Raw genomic sequence first — 26,895 nt, 5'->3', positions numbered from 1 at the left:
GGCTGTCCATCTCGCGGCACGTCGCGGTAGAATGGAGTCGTGGAGGACGGCCGCGGGGGGTTACGGGGTAAAGGCGGTGGGTGCTCGGTTGGTCGAAGGTGGACGAGGAGGAGAGGGTGGTAAAATGGGGGTGTTTGGGTGGCCGAACCCGGGGGGGTTCGGGACGACGAGGAGGAGTCGGTCCCCGGGGGGGGAGGACGGGGGAGGGTAGCTGTCGCTCGCCCGGGCAGCAGACGTCTTCTGACCCGGCCGGTGGCTCAACTCGACTCAACTAGACTCAGCGCGCGCTGGCAGGAGGCAGCAGCCAGAGCGAGAGGAGGAAGAGCAGCAAGGGAGAGGAGAAAGCTGAAGGCTCTCGCGCGCGCGGAGGAGGTGAGAGCGTCGGTGCAGGGAGAAGGAAAAGGATGGGGTTGGAGGTGGCGGGAGCGGGAGCGGGGGCGGTAGGTGCATTGCTTTTCGCAGTAGAAGGTGGAGGAAGTTGGGGTCGTAAGGGTGGCAGGCGTATCGATCCGACGGAGCTTGGCTGACGGCTGACGAGGCCGTCACGCGAGACGAGTCGAGACGAGACGGACGGACGGAGAAGGCTCCCCCTCGCTTCTCCGCACCCCCGCGTGGCGCCCCTCTTTCGCCTAACGGCTTCTGGAGAAGTGAGCCGGCGGGGTGGTGGTGGGTCGCTCTCGTAGGAAGGCGGCGGAGGGACGGAGGGGCGTGCGAGAGATACTGCTTACTTCCCCTTCGGGGCCTCCTCACCGCGAAACAGTATCTAGATTGTACATACGTATACCTACGTGGCCGAACAGCTCGACCGCCGCCGTGGCCGTGCCATCGATGTTCCTGCGACACGCGTGTCGTGCACGCGCTCCTGTACAAGGTGTTAGAAAAGTTGCGCCGAGTTCCCTCGAACCAGATAAAAATACGGATGAACATGCCGATCTTTTCATTCGTTTCAACTCTTCCAGAATTTTATTAATCTCCTGCTGCATATATATATATATATATATATATATATGCAGCAAAAGATTAGTAAAATTTTATTCATATATATATATGATAAAAAATACTTTTCAACTTTTTTCGCAATATCTATCTCGATAGTCAAGATTTAACAAATATTCAGACAAAGAGGTCAACGGAAATTCTTTTGATGTTTTGAATATTCAAAAAAAGTTTTGAATATTCAAAATTTCTTCAAGTTCTTCTGTGTACATAAATCAAGGAAGTGAGAAAAAATTTAAAAAAAATTTTTTTTCTATTACACAATAAAAATTTTGAATTATTTGATGATAATGTATTCGATAATTTTTTCTTTAAATCATATCTCATCTAATTAGCTTTATTATGAATCATATGCCTTTAGTAAGAATATTTTAATATCCCAAACATAATGTATAAGTAAAATCAATATATAAGTAAAATAAAAAAATTTGATTAAACTGAAGCATTGTTTCTTTTAATCCTTTCTAAAAATTCTCAAGCACACCTTGTACGTGACAGTGCGCTTGTGTGCGTTCGTGCGTGGGGAGTACTTTACGCGAGGCATTTCACCCCTCGGAGGGGTTCACGTTTACGGGTTTTGGCTACGCGTTCCTTCGCTCCTCTCTCTCTCTCTCTCTCTCTCTCTCTTTCTCTCTCTCTCTCTCTCGTCTTCCACCCTCTTTCTCGATAAAAATGCTTCTCTACCAGTGTAAAGATAGGTAGATCTTTCTTTAGCAAGAAACATCGGTGAGGCTTCTCAACGAGGGTTTGCGACATTGCTTGTCTCTCTTATCAACTGTTAATTACTTAACTGTTCCACATGGACTATGAGTGAAAATACTGAACGAGTTCAAGAAACATGTATGCTATCGTTTTAGGCTTTTGAGAAATGGAGATCAAGCAAGACTGCTTTGCTTGCGTTTGAAATGATTAAAAAGTAAGCTACAGAAAGCTTTGTAACGTCTCCGTTTTTTTTAAGTACAGATTTTAAATGTTTGGGAAGTAAGCTCTTCACTCTCTCAAGCCTTCTATGTTGCTTCCTACTAAAGCTTGCTATTACATGTCACGTTCACATCCGCGTGGATTCTCCCCTTTTAATACTTTTAAAGCCTCATTAAAATACAATTTTTATATTCATACGGTCTCTTCGTGAATGTATAATTTTATTCACATGCAACTTCACGAAAAGATATAATAACCACGTTAAGTTGATTGAAACTTAATTCTTTCTGTTTGGAAAGTTCACTCGTCAATTGCTTAGAAGAATCGTATTACAATATTAAGCATGAATCGCCTTATTTATAAACATTATGTTATATAAATAAGAACAATATAAGTAAAAATATTAACCGTCTCTAATATTTTACATTCTTATGATTTATCTCTACAGTATGGAGACCTGAATTATTCCTTTCTCTTTAAAATATCTTTCGTCAAAAAGTAAATTGTCGAGGAAAGATCCGACTCTTGTCCAGTCGACGTTGCGTGCATTAACGTCTGGTTGCGAGTTGCCGGACGTTAAAATGTTCCAGTTCTCTGAACAACGCGCGAGGTTTCGGGGCAAATGTCAAACGCGATCATTCTCAAAATGTGCTTCCACCCAGGGAAAAAGGATGTTCAAGAACCGTTTTGTCGGATGCGGCGACTTATCGTTAGTCGGTGGTGTGCGTGCGTGCTGACCGTGCGTCTACCCGTCTGTGAAGTTCATCTCGCGGAAGCCACCGACGTGCGGCGGCTCGCCGCCTCCCCCCTCATCTCCACCGCCCCCGCGATTGACCAGCTCCCCCTCCGCCTTTACTCTTCCCACCACTGCGCGCTCTTAGTTGTGCTCCTTTCCATCACTCCTAAACCTCGCCTGAACGAGCCGTGTCTCGCGTATTACTGACGGCGTGTCCAACGGTATTTTAATCACGCAAATTTTATGACATCTTTCACGTAAAGTGTATCTTTTCGTTCCTTTTTTTTTTTTATCGAAATATTTGACTTTTGTATAATCTTGAAATTTTTAAGATTTTCATACAAATTATATTTCCGTACTCTCCTTTAATTTATTCTGTACCATAATCTCTTCTCTACTTGAAAATTTTATTTCCATTTTTTTTACTTCCGTCGCTCGAGAGACTGACAGGAATAACGAACTGTCTAGTTTGGCAAATAGACTAGAGAATACGAGGCAACCTGTCGGGGATACTTTACACCACCCTCTTCGACGAACTATAACTGTTGACTGAGTCTTCCCTCGCTCGCTGCAAGAGCTGCTAGCGACTACTAGATGGCACTACATTTCACGTAGTATTTCCTGTGTGCGTATCGTGTCTCTCTCTCTCTCTCTCTCTCTCTCTCTCTCTCTCTCTCTCTCTCTCTCTCTCTCTCTCTGTTGCGCTATTTTTAAATCTTCCTTAAGGTTTTAAAATCCACCTCTTTAAATTCTGTTCAAACTCCGAGAGAATAATAAACACGAAACGCGAGCACGTAAACGCGGCCTGGTAGCTTTCTAGTTCGTGGCATATCTTGCGGACGGCGAGTTTCGTTTCGCGCATTTACCGCCGGTTTGTCGTTGTGATTTAGCTATCTGCTGGTAGCGTTGAATTATACGTAGTACGCGGCGTGGCGCGCGGAGGGTGGCATGCGGACCACGAAGGAGGATGGGAGGGAGGAAAGGAAGGAGTACTTGGGCAAAGAGAAAGAGGGAGTGAGAGAGGGAAAGGGAGAAATGGTGGAAAAGAAAGAGAGAGAGAAAAAGAGAGAAGCAACGCACCACCATCGCCTTCCATCTACTTCTTCCGTAGCCGGTTGCGCCGCGGGACTTGTCGCGAAGGCAAAAGGCTCTCGCCGCGTGCAAAGGCCAAACACCGAAAGTCACTTAAGCGTGCCTCTGCCGGCGTGCTCGAACGGTGGTTCGTTTTCGAGTGGCGCGGCCTGTCAACTTTTACGCGAGAGCACCGGACGGCGTATTCTCGTCCGGTGATCAACGCAGTCGTTCGCAGCCTCAAGCCGAAGGAGTGGATAACCTTTGCTTTCAACTTGCATCGCGCGGCATGGGACTTTCGAGCCGAGGGGTAACACTGCGCGTTAGCGCTTTACTTTATTAAAAAGATCTCGAAGATTGCATGTAGAAAGAAAATGTCAGAAGAAACGTTCCTTTACGAATCAGCTAGTGCCTAGAATTTAATTTTATTATAAAATCGAAGATAAATAATACGTATGTGTATAAGCTAAAAACAAATCGTTCCTTTATTTCGAAAGAGACACAAATAAAAAAAAATGATTTTCTACAGTTATTATCATGAATTAGTTATAAGTAAACACATTACTGCGACCATTATCCTATCTATTATCAAAAAGTAACCCTTCATCAAAAAAATCATCAAAATTGGCACAACTCAGGAAAAAATTATTAAAAATCTGTTGGTCATTATTAATTAAAAAAGAACGAATTTTTAAGGATTATGAAAATAATAAAAAATGACATTTGATAATATTAAGAATATATTCTTTTTACTAATATTATTTCATTAGTCAATAATTTTCTTTCTCTTATTTGTTTTATTCTTATCGATCTAATTTTCTGGACTTATAATTATTTATACACATGTCCTTGATAAACAAAGTTCATTCATTAATTACTATAGTTATTGCGATAAATATATTTCCACACAATGCCTCGGTAATCAAATTGGTAAAACGCCGACACAGAATAAGAGAAATTCAAAGGTTCACATTCCAGATTCAAATTGAGAATTGAAAAATGTATTTGCAAATTCGCACATGAATATTATGAAGCATCAAGATCGAAAATAGGATTCTTTCTCTTATTTGATTCAAAATTTTCTATCAAATTGAAAAATAGTTTTCCTTTTTCTGAGAAAAAACTTAATTTTTTTCTTGAAGTAAGAGAGCCATATCTTCAGGCTTTACTGCTATGATTTTAATACATTTAATACGAAGCGATTCGATCGCGTTGAAGCGTGTGTTGGAAAATATATTTGATACGACAACGTAGCACCACTGGCAATCCTGATACATTATTAATGAGTTCTAACAATGTATAATGCGCGATAATAACAGACCGACGCGACGTTTCAGCATCGATACTCACAACCGTCACCACCACTTCGGCGTCGAGTGCGACACGACACGGATTCCAACCTCTCCCGTATATCCATGATCGCGCCTTGGTGTAATTCTGTTCCTTATTTACAGCCAATTAAAATCACCGGGAAGGCGCACTACACTTAAGTCGAAGAGTCCGCTCTCTCGATCTGTACCTGGTTAAATCGCATTCAGTCGGGCAGCATTAACATAAAAAAAACTCTGTTTCTGAAGCGCAAGAAAAAAAATCAGACATTAAAAATGTCTTAATGATTAATCATACGTTAATTAAATGTCACCAATATTTTAATACTAAATTAATACGTAGATATGTCATCATTTCTCATCATTGATTTGACTGACAATGAAATATACCGAAGCCTAGCACAGCGACGGAGCGTATCGTGTGCGTCACATCCGCCATGCTTTGAATATTCCCAATAGGTCGAACGTAATTTCAGAATTGTAACTTCAGGATATTATTTAGTCTGATTTATCGTGTTTATTACAGAAAATTTAAAACTACGCCTTTCTCTCTATTATAAGAACGGGATATTTATTTCGGCGCGTTCCCTCTTGACGATGAGCGTCTCGCTTCTCGCGACGCACTCCGTCAGGCGAGGGGCAACAAATCACTCGGTAAACATAAAACTACGGGTATGCCGGTATGGATCGGCATGAGGCCGCACGGATGCGCTTTGATGTGCGCTCGCCACCACCCGCGAGCGTCGCCAGCAGCTCCTTTATGGCAGCCATCGGGCATCTGTCACGCGGCTGTCTTTTTCTACGGCTAATTTATTAGAGCCGCTTAAAGCGAAAGAAAGAGCGCGAGGAGAGAGAGAGAGAGGCGCGCGGCGTCATGCGTCAGCGTCAGCGTCAGCGTCGTCAACGGCGGTGGTGACGGGCGACGTGGCAGTATAAATCGGGAGACGGATCGGTCGGATATACGAGAACGGCGGATTTTACGAGTCTCGAAAATAGGGTGCGAGAGAAGCTCTCGTACCCCTTCCCACCCCTCTCGCTCGCTCATCGCGAGACCGGCGAGAAGCGTCGCGCCGTTAAATGACTCGTCTCAAACGAAGATATCGACGAGGACCGCTCACGACAGCCTGCCTCATATCATCGATTACAACGTCGTGACGTCGCGTCACGTCGCTCTCGCAAAAAGGTGACGATACTTTTAAACCGCCCAAACGCGAGGACCATCGATACCTTCGGGACTGGGAATTTTCTTCTTGTACGAATATTATATGAAACAGCGTTTTTTAGAACAAAATCTAGTAGATAGTAATAACTAAGTCTAAATGATAGTTACTAAAGATTTCATAAAATAATTTTAATCAAATGCTCGATTAATATATGTAACCAAAACCGACTATAAACGCTAATTTTACTTTTCACGGAAAAAACGGTTTTATTGAAGTATTCAATAATTTAGCTTATGATGTAGATCTGAAAATAATTTTGTTTGAACTATCAAAATGTGTAGGATGCTTAAATACACAGAGAAAAAAAAATTCTTGTCTTTTTACTCCGATTTCTGATTGTTTGACTTACTTCGTTGAAACAATTAAATTCTAAATAAAACATTATTTTGTTTAATATCAATTTTTTTAATTTTGCATTAAATCCATTGTTTGACAGAAAAAAACATGATTATTTGGAGCAATATTTTTTCATGAAATAACATTTTTTTACAAGAAAATATTTGGTTTTAGGTAAGGTATGTATTATTTAAGGATAAGATATTGTATTAATTAAGATATGTATTATTTAAAAAGTTAAACAATCTTAAAAGTTAAACATTTCTTACTTTAAACATCGATTTGATTGGACTATTCCAATAAATAAACGGTTTTTTGGATTTAATAAAATTTGTTAAATTTAAAGAAATCTTTTTCTCTGTATAATAATGATAAAATCGTACGATTCCAATTCTTTTCTGAAGTAAGAATTCCGTTTCTTTTCCACTGGATAAATTGGTCCAGCGAAATTTGCATAATGCGCAAATGCAATTTGTGGGACACATCAGTCTGTCAGTTGTTTCTCGTAGATTCGTGATAACGACACACGGTTTAAGTACACATGTACCAAATGACCCGACTCTGTATGACAGCGCAATGAAAATTGTACAGTGTCTGTTTCTGCCGCATGAATCCTTTAGTGGCCACCATCGATCATACTTAGCATTTGCATACGCGAGCGAACTCAAATGTTAGTCGCGAGATATCGTCGCCAGCCGAAGATTGCAAAGTGAAAAACACATGGAGCTTCTTGAGCGAAGTCTCATTTATCTCGGGATACACTGCATTCGGTGTACTCGCCCATCGGTGCGGCATTGCGTGTAAATCATGATCACCGGAAATAATGGGAGCCGATTAGAAAGCTGACTCCATGCTTGATCTATGGGAATAACGCGGAAATCTAAGCGTCGAACCGTTTCACACGCGGATATGTCTTTAATATCTCTGCCGAACGATAGCTCTTCCATTCGTCATCGTTTCTTTTCCGCAAAAATCCCGAGAACCAGCTTCTGCCATCGCGTACAAAAGTGTATGATTGCAACGGTAACCGAAGCGCATCTAACGGCATTCGTCTCGGCGAAAAAATTTCGTTTCTCGGTCCATTGCAACGGTCCAATTTTATCTAGAGTTATTACATATCTTACATTTATTATCGTATGGAAATTATACGCTTACTTTATCGTATATGAAATTCTTTTATACAAAGATATTTTTATGTGTATCTATCACGGCATAAGTGTTAAACCCAACTACTAAATTTATGTGCATCTATTTCACAGTAATCTTAATTTATACCACTTATAAAGAAATTCAAAACATTGGCACTTGAATGTCCTAATAAATTTTAATCAGATGTCGCGTGTATATATATATTGTATACGTTACTTTTATCAATGTCATTTTCCATTTTTGGCTATCACACCTGCTTGATAATGAAATTCAATAAAAGAAAAATGACAGTAAGTTATATAAAATATGTCACAGTCATAATTAAATTGCGCGAGATTATTTTATGAAGATCATGTTGGACATGTCCATTGACTTTCATACAATTAATGCCAACGTTCAATTAGACAGAAAGCATTATAAAATTGATCATATCTTGAACATATAGAGGGCCGTCTGTTTAGCTTTCATCCGCTGCAAAGTGGATAAATACACGTTAACTTTAATTACACTTAACTCCCTTGTTGAAACTTACTAACTTATTTCTACTACAGACTGCTTTCACATATAAAGCATTTTTTGTAGATATCCATATCTAGCATCGCGACACTCGAATCTGCAGTGTAGAAATTATGTTATGCATTTTGGAGCGCATACTGATTTTTGTAGATATATTCGATAAATATCGATAAATTCTAAATCTAATTGTGCTTTACAAATTATGTTTATGTAGCTATAACATTCCTTATATCGAATTTCCATTTGAATTAGAAATAGTAACAAAAATAAATATCAAATTTATAAAAGATTACCGAAAAAAGAGCAACTTGGTCTCTGTCTGTTATTATTATATAATTATAACAGCTTAATGTACAACAGTAAACTAATCCACATTTTGTAAAGACGGAAAAAACAAATAATAAATTCTAAAATTAATGAAAAATTTTTTCTCCATTTTTACAAAACACAAGTTAGTCTATTGCAGTAAGATTTTCAATTTATAAACGTACAAAAGCAAAAACGATAGTCAGTAGAATTAATATAAATTGCACTTCATTTATCAACAATATGTTGATTGTATTATTCGATTTTAAAATATTTAAATCATTTTTATACCTTATTATAATGTGTGCCTACCACAAACTGCTCAGACCTTCTAGAAAACAATTCGTTTCTTGTGAAGGAAAAACTTTTCATTTTATCCTGAATAATCGTTTTTCTTTGGGTCACGCAAAGGAACTTGACTGAGTGATGCTTTTTCATTGGATTGAAGGATTTATGGCAACAGTATAAGGGTAGCCCAAATAAGGCCTAAAACATTGTTTGAGATGAAAGTTTTGCGCAATAAATAATCGACATGGGTCGTCGATTTTTACCAGGACTAGTAGAATTTTTTCTCAGAACGAAGCAGACGATTCGACGCATTTCCTCAACCGGACTCTGCCGTGAAACTTTAACGACACGGGTCTCGCTTCAGGTAAACGCAATGTGAAAAGCGACGCATTTTCCGCAAATCAACTCGAGAAAACTTTCTGCCAAAAAACTTTTCTGTGAGAGGATCCTTCGCGCCTTCCGTAATTTCCTGACGAGAAAATGTTCTGAGCGTTATTCTGCATCGGCGATGCGGACATTTATTTTTACCGTCTTTTGTACACAAATGTTTCAGATGTAATCATTTAGTTAACTTATACATGTATATATTACTTGATGAGATCGAAAATGCCATAATTTTTGTGTTAATATTTGTTTATTATTATTAATTGTAAGTAAAAGGTTTCATTAATCATATGATAAAATATAATTTTTTTAAAAACATTTTATAACATTGATATAGCAAAGATTAATAGGAAATTTTAGAAGATAATAAAAAAGTATTTTGTTCGATGAAAAATTTTATGAGAGAGTGACTGATTATTTAAAGATATTCTCAAATTACTGGTTTGATTTTCATATAACGCCATACATTATAATATATTACTGCAGACTGCTGAAGTATTAAACGATTTGTATTCTCATGAATTTATAAGTTTTAGTAGAATTAATTTTAATTTAGCAACATTTATCTAAAGCATTTAAAACATATATAAAATTTTCCACATTACAGTGAGCAAAATCAAAGTTATATAATACACAAGGCTTACAGAGTGACTAGGATATAAAACATAATATATGAAATAAAAGCAGCAGTCGATTCTTGAATAAAAATTTATATATTTGCTACCATTTTTAAAATAAGAAAAATATAATAACATTTTGTAAATTAAATAAAATTTATTATTTTGCAGCAAAGTTAAATAAATTTCTAAATACAACGTAAAATATAGTTATAATTAAAGTTAGCAGCTTTTGTTGCGTAGAATATCCAGTTTTCAGAGACTGATGACAAAAAATCATCAGATAGTTTCCAATCAAGGACGTATGGGTAAAATATTGATTTGGAAATGCCTAGTTTATTCGCAGTGTATGTCAGGGATAGGAATGCGTCTCATTAAAATTGCAAAGAAACAGACACGAACTTTCTGGACCCAACAAGATTTCAGATTTGTTCGCTTTGCGCAGATCAATATGTCTCGTAAGTCTTTTTAATTCAATACAGCGTTGCTTTTTCAGGAACGGTCAAAAATCGATTTTTCTCTTACAATAGAAAGAAACAGAAAGAGAAAAAGAATAGTAACAACGAGACGCTCTAAATATATTAATTGGAGTCTGAAAACTTCGGTATTGAATAAATTAGACGTGTCTGTCGGCAAATCAATCATTTCGATTTAGTTATTCTGATTTTCGTTCGCGATAAACATTGGCAAAAATCGTATCATATATAATTGTTGCCATTTTGTGCTCTCCAAGAAAATATCTGAGAAAAGCACGAGTGCGTAAGAACGCGTCTTTTTTCTTTTATCAATAAAATCAAAGAATTCGCAGGACTCATTATTATTCTAGCAATTTTAGAAAGCGTCGAAATTGAGAAATTTAATGTCGCTCTCGATAGAAAGAATAAGGGGTATTTGGAGAAAATAAAATTCTTAACAAATACTTTCTTATTCTCGTCTTTCCGTTCATGTTTTCAATGATTGACAGGGCCGATTTTTTTCATGCAAGCCGATATGAAGACGCGATGAAATACTAGTAATGCAAATTTCGGGCATGGAGGCCCGAAGGATGCGTCGAGGCTGCACCTGTTGCATCGAATGCGAATGTTAGTAAACGTTATCTATATAACCTGGTCTTCTTCGCCAGAATCTGGCAAACCGATTGAGAAGTTGCATTTAAAAATCGATTCAACTGTTCAAAATACAATATGCCAAACCATTTAATTTCCAGGAGCACTGAGAGGAAGTTATAGTAATTACAAATATAAATACAAGTCCAATAAATTGACTATGCAGTCTGATTAGAGACTAGTAATAGCTTAGATTTATGCTGGAACTAATGTTATCATATACTCAAATATATAACAGTATTATAAATAACAGTTGTATAAATAACATGTTTCTATAAATCAAATTTTGCTTGAGAAATGCAAAATATCTTGATAGAAAAGTGACATAAATGAAAAATTTAACACTTTTGAGATATTGAGAAAGAAAATCAATTCTAAAGACTAATATATTTTTGTGGAAAAATGATACTTTTGTAGTTCATTTGCTTTGTAACATAGAAAGAAAGTAAAGTTACAGAAATTACAAATTCATCATAATTCTAATTAAAACATTATTTCAGAAATTTAAAAACGTTCTATTGAAGTTGCTAATTTTGAAAGATATCACTTTTCTATCAACGTAGAGATATTTCTTTTCACAGTCATTTAATTATTATTCATTAAAATCTTATAAATCAAGAAATATTTTTAATTTAAATTGTAAATATTTTCAACATCACGGAGCACTGATATACAATAATGGTGATGTCGAATAAATTGTACATTTATTTTCATCTTTATCTCCAACCGCAGTTAGAAATTCTACCGTTTTATTTTGCAATGCTCTTGATATATTGCGAATGTTTTGCACGAAATAGAATAAATCTAATGACAAGAATACGACCGGGCGATGATCGTTTCTCCATAATATACTGCTAATTAGATTTCTGGGCCTATTGAGAGCGCAGCGTGATTGCACGATCGATACCCGGCAGATCGATTCGTAGGAATCAGCGTACTTTACGGATCCTTTCACCGGAACGTCGTAAATTAAACGGAGAAATTATCCGCGTCATAGCTCGCCAGGCCATATTTTGTCATTTTTTTTTTTAACCTATACGTGTCTGCTTTCGCTGACGGCTTTATCGTTTTGCATGGTTAAAAACTTTCGTATTCGTTTCCGGTTCAAACAAGTTGTTGATTGGCACCTATTAGAATTAAAAAATATACTAACTCGTAAATGCGCATCTTTGTTGCATAAATTATTTGGAAAGTCTGCACTATTAGATAACTATTAGATAAGAAAGTGTGTTCGGTTATGGAAAAAATATTCTGCAAGAATTCTAAATTATTTAAGCAAAGAAAGTTAAAATATATTGTATACCTTCTGACTTCATAAATATATTAAATCCTATTAATGCTAAACTTTTCATAACAGACAAGTATTGTTGATTTTTTTTTATAATAATTTAAATAATTCTATTTATTGTTTATAATATTAGAATCGTATAGTCAATAATATATATACTAACAATAGCAAGCATTCTTACACAGAGAGAATTATTTTTTAATTTATCCTAAAAATATGATACAATACAATAGTTTTTACCATGCATTTCAGCAGTAAAATTAATCAAATTTTTGTTATATTTTATTATAGTTTTATTAATGAATGAGAGAAATTTATATGAAATTCTTCAAAATACAATGTTGTCCCAGGATTATCATATTTTCAGGACAGATTCTAAAAAAAAATTCTCTCCGTGCATAAAATGTATTATAGACAAATTATCTAATTACATATATAGAAAAATTATAAATGTAACCAAAATTGGAATAAATTATTCTTTCTATTCTATATCTTTTTAAAATCTTATTAATATCAACATTATTAAATTAATTTATGGTATACTTTGTTATATTACTTAATTTGTGATATTACTAATCCAGTTCGGCTTGTAATTGTATTACAAGACTGAAAATAATTTCGGCGCGTAATAATCTGTAGATATGTACATAAATTCATCGGAAAGATTATTTAAATATTATAAAAAAATCTAGCTTAAACCCCGTTAAAGTTTTTGTTACTCAATCGTGTATTCACATTTGCAGTTTTAAGACACTTTGTTTATTTTTTACTTGAGTCATAAATCAATGGGAATACAAAATATCTCTTATTTTTTAATGGAAGATACTGAGTACCTATTATACTTTATAGGTTTCATCTTTTTATTTGGTACAATAATTCTTTCTCATCTTTTTATTTGGTACAATAGTGTTTTTGTTCAAGGAGCACCTACTTGATATCCTTTTTTAACCCTTTTTTAAAAAGGTTCTTTCTACTCGAGTCCAGCTAAATTTTCTGGGCAACCAAACAAATAATAGATCTTCGGCTGAAACCAATTTCCAGTAACTAATCCAGTAACGAAATGTTCACATATACATGTAGGAAAGAAAATCATCTGGATTAGGAATGTAGGAAATCGCCTCGATCGTCGGTGGAGCTGTCGAAGATGTCGGAACCGGCGAAAAACTCGTGGCACACACGTCAGTGAAACTCCGCGGACTGCTGCGAATTTATGGTACGCGGCTCCGGCGTCGCGTCGCGTCGCGTCGCGTCGCGCCCGCGCACGAGATTTATCGGCGCTTGGCCGAGTTTCGGTTAAGATAAGTTGAGTGAATTGTAAATGTTTCCGGGCAGAACTTCACCAAGATGGCGTCCCTCCGCCACCGAGTTTGTTTACGCCTCATGACTCCCCACGTGGGAAAGGCAGCATGGCGCGCGTCACGGCCTTAAATGCACAAATCGCCGCGGTCTGAACGTGGGCCTCGCCGCCGCGGCCACTCTCTGCCCATCTGTCGGGAGATTCAACGAAATGGCGTGCTGCACGCCTTCGGCCCATCTTCGACCTTACCCAACCGAGGTGAGGATAGATAGATTTCAACTTCCCCAACTATAAAAATTCGCTAAACGCGCTAATACGATGGAACTTTATTAATTTTCACTCGCATAATTAATGGTTTACTTTAAATTTTTAAATGGACATAAGAATACAATCGATGCGCATATTTTGATTGAAAAATATAATAATCTAAAGAAAAGAAAAGATTAATCAGATATTCTGATGTATGTAAGTTGAATTAATAAACATCTCACGCATTACTCCTTTTTCAAAAGATGTTAACATGAAAAAATATTGTATAACTGTTAGCATGTTCCAATAATTTTCAATTTTATTAAGAAAACTGTTTCTTTTTTTAATATTTTTGTAAAAGGAAAGAGGTGAAGAATGTATATTGTACTATAAAAATTATTTAGTACACTCCATGTTACAGAAAATGTATGTTTTATATTTACTAAATTGTCTTTCAAGAGAAGTTATGTTCGTAAAAAATTCTTATATAACTTTAACCTTTCTTTTATTACGTGTTTTATTAGGTGTAATTTATTTTTCAGGAAAGTTATTGCATAATCAAATGCACACATATGCACACAGATAAAAATTCAATATATCTAATTAATAGATGATGATATCTATAAAAAATTTAATCATAATTTTGTAAGCGATATGCAAACAAAAAAATTCAGAATATAATAAAAATATAGTAAATATAATAGAAACGTACGGCTAAAATTTTTTGTTTTATAGAATAGCAGTATTATTTAAAACGCGCTTTTATAAATTCTATTAAAAATTGATAGAACTTGGAATATAATTAAGACATTCTTTTCCTGAAAATATAAATCTCTTTCTTTCTTTGCTCCTCAGTATCTATCTTTATAAAAAGTTGATATATTTAATATCAGGATGATACGATATTTTTATATGATCATTAAGCACTATATATAAGTAGAACATTTGTATCATAGATCATTAATTTTCTTGAAATTATATATTTTATATGTCGCTCATAATACTGCAGATAAAAGTATAAAAAAGTTATTTAATTAGCTTTGATTTGTCGATAATCTCTATTTTAAAGTATCCGAAAAAAAGATAGAATCTGACCTCACTATTCATATTTTATATACTTACACTTTTCATCTCCCACATACTCAAAATTACTCAAGCAGTCGACACTATACCGATGATCTATCTACAACAAAATTGTGCTCTATTCTATTTTTAATTTATCGCTGGCAATGCGGTCTATATATTTATCGTCAATAAAAATTAAGAAAATTTTTTCGAAAAACAAATTTAAAAATTGTGTCAAAACGCTTAGTTTTCTGCATTGAACGTGCGACTGTGTTAAGTCGTGAGATCGCATCGGTTCAACAAAACAGGTATTTTCTATTTGTTTAATCATCGCGTTAAAAGTTTTCCGCACGATAATATCCACTGTGCACGACAGTGGCGTAACTTAGGAACTCTGTCAGCGAGATACGCGTGAACGCTAAACGGGTAGTAAAAGACATTCTACGACTTTATGGAAGTTTCCTTACGATCGCCTAGACGTTTTCTTCGTTTTAATTAATCCATAAACACGCGCTGCAGAAATGCAGTAAATTTTCTAATTGTGCGCATCGAAGAATTTTATTCCGACGTGACGGCGCTTGACGAGCATGATGACGATCATCGCACGACGGTTCAATCGTGCCCGTCTCACATCGCTTGAATTTTTGTTGCGCGTCAAATGTTCCCGTAAGCACGCGGCTCCGAAGAAATAATTAGTCACGTCGGGAGAAAATAAACGCGGATGTAATCCCGCGCGTGGAATTCCCCGCGATTACTCCCGAAATCACGCCGCATTCCACGTGGTATTCCACGTGGCTCCGCGAGTTTGCTCGACGAATCAGCGACGGTGGAACGCCGGCTTCTCGATCGAACTTTTCGTCACACGTGAGAAAATTTGCTTCCGTGCATTTTTCTCGCGCGAGGAAATCTTCGCGAAAATCAAGTCCAAATAAAATTCAGGTAAACAATGAGAATTCCTCAATTTGCAAAAATCAACAATTAACGCTACAGTTTAGTTTCGTTTCTAATTCGATTATGGAAAATCTGAAAAAAAAAACTCAACGGATTTTGTCCCTTCATTTCTCGATCGGCTCGATCGACAAATTTCCTTTGCGTTTCATCGTCACTGTTAATCGTCTTGGCTTGTGCATGGATTCTGTCTCGACTCACATTTCATGCGTTGCGGTGCGTGCTGTTTCCTTCGGGGCATCTGCGTCCTTCGGGAGTGCTCGGTTATCCGTGCGGCCTCCAGTTCTCTTCGCCTTCGACTGCGATCGGTTGGTCCCCAAAAAGTCAAGCGATTGGAAGTTGCCAAGAGAAAGTATCCTTCTAGAATCTTCCCCCGGGATTACCCTTCGCACCTGGGGTAAAAGTCTTGCCTTCCTCTTCCGGTTTACACTTGTGGTCACCACCTGGCACGTGTCCCGACGACCACTACCTCATCGTGATCGCAGACGACCCGTTCGTCGTCAATCTTGATGCAATCTTTGCGATCGCCATCATTCTATGGAGGGCTCGCGGCCAACTTTGTGCACTTTATCGTACGTACGTTCACAAGGAACCGATTACGAGGCGAAGCGACAACATACCTGTCAAATCTCAAAGCGCAATCGAGAACGCAAAGTTCCAAGGATCTCTCACTTTTGTAAAATCATCTGTACTCGCGTCGCCATTTCGGAGCCGATCGACGGTGATGTTACTCGCGTCGATGTATCGGCGGCTGAATTAATTAGCCTCGGGCTACAATCGTCACTACATTCTTCACCGGTCGCACTGAATTGCGAGTAATTCTCGATCTCGCGATACCGGACCGATTTACTTCGTACTTTGTGCACCAACCCCTGGTTCACCACTTTTCTCTGCAAGCAATCATGAGTGTCACTCGTCACTTTCCCGATCGGTCGTCGTGTTAACACCAGTACGCGATGCTCGTCTCGACCGCTATCGGGATTACGTTAAGATATCTGATAGTTACATCGAAGGAGGAAAGGGAAGAATCCCGATAATCACGCGATAATCTTTTTACGTAATTCGCGATGACACGTCGCATTCACTCGCGACGCGCGTACGATACTTGGCGTACATACGTAAGTATCGAAAGATCTCAAAATCAAAAACTAGAGAAAAAAAGACACAGATAATCAGATAGATAATTATAAAACAAGTGAAAGAGAACACGTGTAGATAAAGATGATAAAAACGCGGCAACAGAGAGCGGACGAATAAAAAGAGAAGAAAGAATTCGTGTGGGAGAGAAAGATAAGGAGAAAAAGAGAGAGAGGGAGAAAGAGAGAGAGAGAGAGAGAGAGAGAGAGCGAAAGATCCGGAACGCGGTAGACGGAAAAGAAGCGGGGAGGAGGTGAAGGTGGTGGCTACCGTCGTTCGTGGATCGCGAAATCGAGCGGGCGGCGGTCCAGCGCTGACTGACTACAGACTGGCGTCGCGGCGGCAGGCCGTGTGGTGGGGGGGACCCCAGGAGTAGTAGTAGTCCTCTTTCCCTCCTCCGACACTCGTTCTCGTTTCCTCGCTCGCCCGCTCTTCCTTGCTAACCTCACTCTCGCCCGCTCGACCTCTCCTTCCCGCCTTCCGTCGCCCTCGTTCTTTCTCTCCTCCGCGGCCGCGGCCACGATCGCGTCCGCGGCCCGTGAACGAGGAGGCCGACGAGGCCGCGAGGAGGCGGGGAAGGGACGCGGGAAGGGATCTGCGAAGAGACATCCGCTGGACGAAGTGTACCGAGTGAATGAGCGAGATCCCCGTGGGGGGAGGAGAGGGAGACGTGCGCGTCTTGTCGTTCTCTCGGTTTATACCCATACACGCGCGTCGCGACGCGAGCAGACGCGAGGGGTCTCGCCGCACCAGCGACGGCGCAAAAGCCAGCCACTCTCGTCTGCGAATGCACCAAACTCTGGCGGATGCGCTCCTCACTGCAACGTGGCCGCGACGTGGCACCCACGCGTCGTTCTCTCTGTCGCAGTCCAATGCCGCGATTTTTCTCGTTTTTTTGCCGGTTTTTTTTCACCAGCTATCCGGGCCGCGGGATTTTCGGACAGAGTTGTACGTGATACTGAATGAAAAAAGGAATCAACTGGATTCGGAGGGCCTGTCGACAGATCTATGGGACTATAAGCACGCTCGCGCGCACGGAGGAGGAGGTCGGAAAAGGAGGCGGGGTCCACGACTATGTCGCTCCACGAGGGAGGCGCACGAGGGGGGAGAGGACGTCGCTGTAGCCGCGGTGATTCTGATAGCAGCCACGAGCGGCGCTGCTGTACGACGACTACGGTACTACGGCGACGCGGAGCCACACCTAGGAGTTTCTCGAGATTTTCACGAAGAAAACCGTGTAGGAGGATACTGCTGATCGTGGTGAGTACTCGATTGGTATTATTTGTTAGCGAATTAAGAGTGTAATTCGTGGGTAGATCGACAAGTAAAGCTGTCGAGTGTATTACTGAGTATTTCGAGATCTAACCTCAAAACGCACAGTAGATGTACGAAACTATAAAATTTGTTATATTTAAGATTCTATGCGTCCTGACTGCTTCCTTTTGGGAAAATTTGTAGCAATATGTATGTATGTTGAAATCAATACGTACAGTTGTGGTACATAGAAAAGTATGACGTCAATTTAATTGGAAATTGTTGGAACTTTTAGAAGACTAATAGAGAATTATATATATATTAATTAAAGCTGCTTTTCGTATTAAATACAAAACATTAGTAAATACCGCTAAGTTAAAATTTATTGTTGCATTAAACAACAGTTCTAAAGTTTTGCTGAACATTTCTCTTTTACTAAAATGTATATGCTTATACTCTAGAATGCGTTGCATTTATATGCTGGGAGATCAGTTTACTTATAGCTAATATCGAAAGTTACCGAATAGTTAACGAACATGTAGTGTTGTAAAAAAATGTTTCCAACAATTGTAAAAATGATTATCTTTTGACATTCACGATTTATCTGGAATCGTTATTAAGTGTCTGTGACCTCCTTATTCTAGCAACTAATAGTTTCAGGAACAGTATTATAAAATTTACAAAAGAAAGAGTTGTATATTTATAATTGCAATAAATTTATTCAATTGTCACTTTAAACAATTTGAATATAACATAGTAAATGTCACACATCAATAAATTATTATAAAATTCACTATAAGAATCACTATATAAATGAAGAAATAATAAGAAGCAATCGTTCTCAACGTCTTCTTATAAAGAATCTGTTCTAATGAACAACTTTTTGAGAAACTTCATTCTTCATTTCTGAACAACTACTTTCTTCTCGTCGCTTTCTTCACTCAGTGATTCGCCGCTCTCTCCAAGTCTTCCGAAATCCTGTTGGGTTCGAAAAAATCCCTGGAAGATATTATTTTTAAAGAATCCGGTGATCTGTACTGTCTCGATTTGAGAGCTCGTTTTGGCGGGCACCGGTGGAGGCGCTGGCAACGCAGCAGTGTTGTGGGGTGAACCGTACCAACTGGCAGGCAGTCTCCGCCCACCAGGCGGAGCCCGCATGATCTATAGCGTCATAGAACACCCTTGCCGTCGTGGTAGGAACAGAACGGCGACGCCTACAGTGCGGAACGTGCGCGCTGCACCCCCGCCGCCGCCGCCACTGAGGGTCGAGGATGTTTATGCTCCTGCCACCGTGTCTCTATCTAGTCGTGGTCCTGGCACTGCACTGTTTCTTTCCTGTCGTCATCGTCATCGTCGTCGTCGTCGTTGACGGCACTACTGCTACCGTCGGCGTACGCTCCCCGTCTTATCCTTCGCTCCTTCCATCCAGCGCGGCGTGCGTTCATTACGGCTAAACATTCCTGTCAATTAAAAGTGCACCGACGCCCAATTTACCAGCGGTCGTCTGTCGTTCTGGCGAGCTTGCCCCGTGGATCAGATATTAACGAGGCTAGCCGCGAACTTTTCCTTCTTTTTTTAACCTTTGTCCTTGTTTTTCTCCATTTTGTTTCCTGGCGCACTTTCTACTGGATTCGAGAGAATATAGCTGTACTTATGGGCTTTTCGTTAGCGCGCATGCAGATGTACCTTGGTTTATGATTATGGCGCCTGGCTCTCATTTTCACGGAGACAGAAGCGTTCCAAAGGGAGGCAACATTTTTCCGTAATGCAATGCTAGGTTTTTTTTCGGAGCACGTATCGGTGGATATATCGACGGGAACGACAGGTATAACATAGACATTTTGCAGTAAAAGTATATATGACGTGGATAGTTTTCAGTCATTATTTATAGTCTTAATATTATCTTGGCAATCATATTTGTTATATGATTTATGCAAGGATTTATGTGCTGCATATGAATTGTATTATATCATATACTAATAATCTAAATCATTACTAGAAAATAATTAATTATGTATATGAAAATTTATAATTAACGTATTTTTTTATTAAATTATACAATTATTGTAAATAAAGAGTAAGATAAAAGAGGAAAGTATTTTATGAAATTAGTGAAGTGGATTATTTATACGTACTCATATTAATTAATAATTTTATAATATTTACTATAAAATAAATGAAAAGGGAATAGGCGGTGTTCGGAATGCGCAAATTGTTCAAAGAAATCTCTCAATATAAAAGTTAAATTTATTGAAGAGATGACAAGACAAAGAAAAATAGTTAAACGATAATAAATTTCGTACATTTCGTTAGTCTTCTAACTTTCTTCAGCGATAATAACGCAATGTTATATACTTAAACTGCCTAACATATAAAAAAGACCGGAAGACATGAAATTCATTTATTGCAGTCTTCAGGCCAAATTAAGTTCTTTGTCGAGAATATATTTTCCCATGCCAGTTACAAGGCTGGATGGAACTCACAATTTTCGGTGCCTGTCAACGAATACTGCAAGCACATAAAGTAAACTGTTTATCCAAAGATAGCAAGGAACACAATTAAAAAAATTTTAAATCAAATTATAAAATAATAGATAATAAATAAAATGTACAGTACGGAAAGATGTGTTGACCATACATCGTCAAGCAGTAAAATTTTTATTTATTTATTAGTTACTTTTAAGTTAGAGAAACGTGATATTCAAATTTAATATTTACTATTTTTTTATTTTTAATAATTAAATATTGAATATAAATATTAATCTTAATTACTTAATTTCCGCAAATTTTTATTTGACAAGATTGAAGATGATCTAAATAAAGATGTTTTTTTTTATAGAAAATTTCCTCAGTTTTCGACTTTTATTTACGCAATTGTATAATTTTTTGTATAATTTTGTGACTTATGCTATACTTATCTCTTAATTGCATTTGTTAATTTTTTAACTTTTTATATTTTATGTCGATAAAGATTTATATCTTGATTTTTAAAATCATAAAGAAAATAAAATAATTATAAGAAGCACATTTTATTTGGGAAACAGTTGTATTATTTTTGCAGAAAAGTTTAAGAGATTGCGTCATTTTTATTCACACGCATTAAATCAATTCAATTTCGGCGACGAAATCGTTTTTTAAATGACATTCGTATCGGACAATTAGACCTAATCTAAATTTATTAGTTTTTTCCGAAACCGTGTCTATATATGTTGATAAAATATTTATCGGAATTTTTTCAAGAGAAGCAAAATAATAGTTAGAAATAATAATCTATAGGTATACATATATTAAACAAATATAAAAAAAAATGTTTTCCTTTTTATTCGCGAGAATTTTCTAATAGCGACTTAATGTAATCAACTTATATTGATTAATAAATAAAATCAAACTAAAATCGACCATTATATAAATTTATTATTATTTATATCATTAGACATGTTTTTAAATATTTTAATAAATACATAAAATCCAAATTAAATTTTTGTAAAGCAAAATTCCTTAGGAAAAACAAACAACTTGTGTTTTTTGGTTATATTATTATTTTAAACAACATAAATAAAATTTACTAAAATTAAATAAAATGAATTAATTAAATTTAATAAAAATTAATCTAAATTAAATTAAATTAAATCTTTATTTATAAAAAAAAATGAGTTATTTTTAACTTTGTCATTTCAGTGACAAATGTGAAAACGAGTACAATTCTTCAGTTTGGTTTCTAATATAGATGAAAGCAACGGCCAACTTATAAGACACTCCGTAAAAATATCGCGAACATATGTGAATTGCTCTCCTTATGTGAGCGTTGCAATGTAAGATTCATTCGCGATACCGCATTCGCGATATTTGGCTCAAAGAGGTGAAAGGCTAGCTGAGTGTGCCGACAACAACGTCCGCTTGCCGAAGAAAGTACGTATCTCGCAGTCACCTTAGATTCATGAAATAAATTCTTCAATAAATCATTAACTTGTATGTTTGACGGCTCTCATAACTTTGCGATAACTTTCCTCTGTGCGAAAGGTTCCGTCCAGGCTAATATTTCTTCCGACGTCTTACCAACGGTAAACTTTATCCAACCAGTGCAACTCGGAGTATTGTACATGGTCAGTACGGGTCGGAAAACGATATGACCGTGTTCCCCAAGGAAAATAGCTAATGTTGCGATTATGCGTTTCATTTCTTTTTAAAACATTCCTTTCTGTTGCCTCGTTAAAAACAAAATTAATCATTAATGTCAAAGACGAAATTTTATATAGATGAAATTTTATACAGAATACAATTTTTAAATAGGAAAACATAAATTAAACAAAATATTATATAATTTATATGGAAAGCATATACTAAGGTATCTAAAAATTTATATACTTTATAAATACAGATTTGAAAATAATTTTGTTAAACTATCCAAATAATTATATAGGATACTCAAGCTAGTTGTTAAAATATCAATACTTTTTACATTACTCATTATTACCTGAGTCTCTTACATAATTATTATGATCTAATAAACTTATTTTTCAATCTGTATTTGGTTATATTTTTTAATATTTCAACAAAGTTGTTTTTCAATTCTTGTTCTGTAAGTTTGATGATCAAAGGAGATGCACTATTTCCAAAATAATATAAACAATTTTTTAATTATGAAAAAGTAAATTTTTCCTTACGATTATATAGCACCGAGTGACGAGTGGCCAAAAACGATCTCGTGTAACGCAATAGACGCGTTTGTGTCTCCTACTGTTGACTGCGGGAGTTCCTTTTACGAGCGCTGCCGATGTCGGTAGACGCACCCAGAGGCACTAAACTTGCGAATATTTCTAAAGACAGCCCGTTATACAATGTGGGTCAGTGTACGAGTCCGTCGCGCATAAATTTATGTGTGTCTACTTGCCGGTAGTGCCAGACCCCTGCGGGGCCGAAATAAGTGCACCTCGTAAAACAAAGTCCTCTCTCAGAGCTATCTGCTGTATTCACGGTGGCAATGTCAATCTTACAATATCGCGACAATCCTCCTAGATCTCGATTCTCGCGCGCGTCGAAATCCGCGTGGGTATGCGAGCGTGTGTTTACTGTCAGTCCAAGCCGTCAATCTGTCAGATAACAATAGGCGATATCGATAATCTCGATGTAACGCCGATGCAATACTTAGACGAGTAGCATTGGGTTTTACTATGTTCGGTTTTGCTATGTAGCGAGACTTATTCTGTCAACCATTGAATACGCTTTTGTAATCTTTTGCTGGAGACCTTGCGGCTCCAAGCACATTTACTGTTTTCTTCGATGATCCATATCGGAGACATTTTGAAAGACATAAATGCAATAGAAAAGCGAGACATAAATGCAATAATTGCATAAAAGATATGGCAAGAACTGTGCTGAAATGTTCAAAAATTTAGCTAGATACAAATCTGAAAATAATTTTATACCATCAAAATAATTGTAAGATACTCAACCTCGTTGCTTAAAACTTTTTGCAGCATTATCAGCGCAACGCTTAAACATCACTTCTACATGATTATTTTGACGATTTAACAAAATTATTTCCACATTTGCATCTTACTAAACTTTTATATAATTCAGCAATACATGGAGAGAAAAATAATTATCATAAAAAGAATAAAAAGGTATCTATTTTATTTTTGTAACGTGATTAAATGATACACAAGTCGATCAAAAATTTCAAAATGAGATTAACACATTTTATATGATATATTATAAATTTATTATAGACGGCGCATTTTAATAAATTCATTATATTCAATATGTAATATTATATATATATATATATATATATATATACACATTACATTATATTTTATATATTATGTTAATATATAAAATATAATATATGTATATAGAAATAAAAAATTGTATGACAGAAATAGAAATGTAAAATAAAGTCGAAGAATAAGATTACATGTGCAGAGAACCAGCACCTGGTTATTGCGATATTTAGATATGCCAACACAATTTTTACATTTGGCACGTCCGACAATTTCCTCTGATTTGTTTTAAAAATCGTAACGCAGCAACGCAATAAGAATCGTCCAGCGAATAGCGAACTTTACGTGGGCGGTCATGTTTGTATGTGTGCGTGTACAATAGTATCTATATATGCGTGATCGCGGATAACACCATACGACGGACGTACGCACACGGTACGCTTGAAAATAGATCTACTATCGACATTTCGCTTCTCGTGGCCATAAATTTGGCTGAAAAAATCGCGTATACGAAATAGTTTACAGACGTCGATTGCCGCCAGCTAAATACCCCGTGTTTGTTGCCGAATCGAATTGCATCTGTGCGAGAGTTACAGGCGTTTACATTTATTTTTTTATCACGTCTCGCATATATATATATATATATACCCCTTCTCTCCTCCTCTGCCCTATTTCTCTCTTATCTTCTTATTTTTCTCGATCTTAATAGAAGAAACAACGCACATTTTTTAATCATTTATTTTGAAACTCAACGAGAGATGATAGGGAAATTCGTTAGAATCGCGTCATTCGCCAAGGAACAATTTTCGGACTAGGGCACAAATCGAGCAAGGGGGTGAAAGACGAAGACGACTTCTTCTGTCCAATGCGTCGTGCAAAGAAAGCGTCACGATTCCTCTCTCTTTTCATTTTCTCCATCTTCTTCTGTATTCCACCGAATTCCTCCTTTTCCCCGAGACCTCCATGAATTATCCCGCACTCGTTTCTCGAGCGTCGAAAGGAAAGTCGGTAAGCGAGAAGGGCGAGATAGAATAGAAAGGTTCGTCGAGTTTGAACGAAAGGGGGAGGGAAGAAGGGGCAGAAGCAAGATGGAACGGGATGGGAGGTCGCATTTCCAACAAAGTAACCTTCGCGTAGTTTCAAAAATAGCCCGAGCGAGCGATCGAGTCGACGATTAGAATACCTTCGGGTACCGGATGAGAAGATTGACCGACCGGAGGCGGCCTGTTTGAAAATAATTGCCGCGATGTTTCGACGTGGAGAAGTCGCAGATGAACCCCCCACGGTCCGTTTGTTACGGCTCACTTTTTTTTTTAGATCGCTGATAAAGTTCGTCTATCGTGACTTTTACGAAATGTCCGATACTTCATTGAATTTTATTGAATCATATGCGTTAAAAATTAGACTAGAAATTAGTATACGTCCCGATGGCTATTGATATCGAAACCTGAGAAAAATAAATCAAAAGGTTTAATACAAGATATTCACTGCTTCTCGATTTATCAAAAACTAAAATATGTTTTGATATATCTAGTAGTTTCCATGAATATTTAATATTGAATAGAGTTGAATATTGAGCATATATATTGAATACTAGAAATAACTGTACATGAAAGAATGCATACGGTTTTGTTAAAGTATCTGAAATAAAAATTTAATTAGCAAATTTAAAAATAATTTGATTAAATTATCATAATAATTATATTAGATGTTTAAATTGTTGGTAGAAATTAAAATGTTTTGCAGCATTGCTCATCATGCTTAAAATTTTTACGCGTAATTATTTTTATAGTCCAACAAAATTATTTTTAAATCTGTATTTGACTAAATTTTTAAATACTTTAACAAAATTATTCTTACCGTTTTATATACTGAGAGAAAAGTGTTTGGTATTTGTAGCTATAATTGCATTTTTAAATAATTATGATAGGAGCTCCATTATTATAATTATTACTGCTATAATAACAATGTCATATGTACAATTCTCTCAAATATGAAATAATTGTACTATAAATTATGATAATTTTAAATATTAATATTATAAAAGAAGAGAGAAAATATGAATGGTAAATAAAATAAACATTTTTATTCAGTAAATGCAATCATAATTATATAGCGAAAATAATAATTTTCTTAAATTCACTTACTAATTGGTAATAACAATTGAAAAATATGTTACGGAAAAACTAAAGATTTTCAAGCAATGTGTACAACTTTTATTGATAGCATAATTACAATATTTGCATAGTTTAAGCGATTATAAATATATTTGTTCCAAAAAATGACTATAAATTATATTAGTTAAATTATAGTAATTGCAGCTATTTTTCAATATGATTAGTTTTGTTGACATGTTATAGAAAATGACGCAGTGACTTTTCGAAAGGAACAATTAAAAGTATGATTATGTTTTAAAAGTATGATTACATTTATGTACAGTATTATTCCAATTATGTAAGAAGTAAAATTAATTACTGCTGTATAATTAAAGATATTACGCTTTAACTTTCTAGAAATTTTATACGCAAGTATCTTTACGAAATTGTACTTTAATTAATAAGGATTTTTTTTACTATTTTTTACTATTATTTTCTTTTTTAATTTGTTTACATTCTGCATTGTAACATCAAATTTAAAGATATTATCCCTTGAAGTTATTTAATTCTATCGACATCATCTGAGATCTAATAATCAAAATTAAAAAAAATTAATTGTTTAGTATCAACTACATATTAAAGTGTGCATGAATTGAATAAAAAAAATTTTTACATTGCGTTTTAATAAAATTAGATTAGATTTGAAGAGGTTAAATACTGCAATTTTATTCAATTTTTCAAGATGTATAAACAATTTCAGATATATAGCAATATTATGTACAATAATGAATTCAGAATAAAATGCAAAGAGTATCAATTGTGGAAGTTAGATTCTTATAATTACTTATCACTTCGCATATTT

At 36.4% G+C, this 26,895-nt stretch overlaps 2 protein-coding genes across 6 annotated transcripts in view; one reads left to right on the top strand and one right to left on the bottom strand.

Moving 5' to 3' along the window:
* Positions 1 to 17,289, bottom strand: part of tio (zinc finger domain-containing protein tiptop) — a 164,658-nt gene extending 147,369 nt beyond the window's left edge. The window contains exons 1-2 of one of the 2 annotated variants that reach the window (XM_087406264.1): positions 17,232 to 17,289; positions 16,026 to 16,714 (exon numbers count right to left, since the gene is read on the bottom strand). Coding sequence is in view for 1 of the 2 variants with exons in the window: in XM_011068574.2 (XP_011066876.2) it covers positions 16,026 to 16,065 (40 nt within the window). In the remaining variant the exon portion in view is untranslated. Of the gene's footprint in view, positions 1 to 16,025 lie in introns of both variants that reach the window. The other variant, XM_011068574.2, reaches the window with a different exon arrangement.
* Positions 17,290 to 18,087: 798 nt separating this feature from the next.
* LOC105153620 (uncharacterized) overlaps positions 18,088 to 26,895 on the top strand; it is a 54,159-nt gene continuing 45,351 nt past the window's right edge. For 3 of the 4 annotated variants that reach the window (XM_087406265.1, XM_087406268.1, XM_087406267.1), the window contains exon 1: positions 18,105 to 18,221. The gene's annotated coding sequence lies outside the window, so the exon portion shown is untranslated. Of the gene's footprint in view, positions 18,222 to 26,895 lie in introns of all 4 variants that reach the window. The other variant, XM_011068572.2, reaches the window with a different exon arrangement.

This window comes from Acromyrmex echinatior, chromosome 5 (assembly GCF_024713525.1).
Source record: "Acromyrmex echinatior isolate Ae372 chromosome 5, ASM2471352v2, whole genome shotgun sequence".
NCBI classification, from domain to species: domain Eukaryota; kingdom Metazoa; phylum Arthropoda; class Insecta; order Hymenoptera; family Formicidae; genus Acromyrmex; species Acromyrmex echinatior.
The sequence above is the reverse complement of the archived record's forward strand: the minus strand, read 5'-3'. Positions and strand labels throughout refer to the sequence as shown.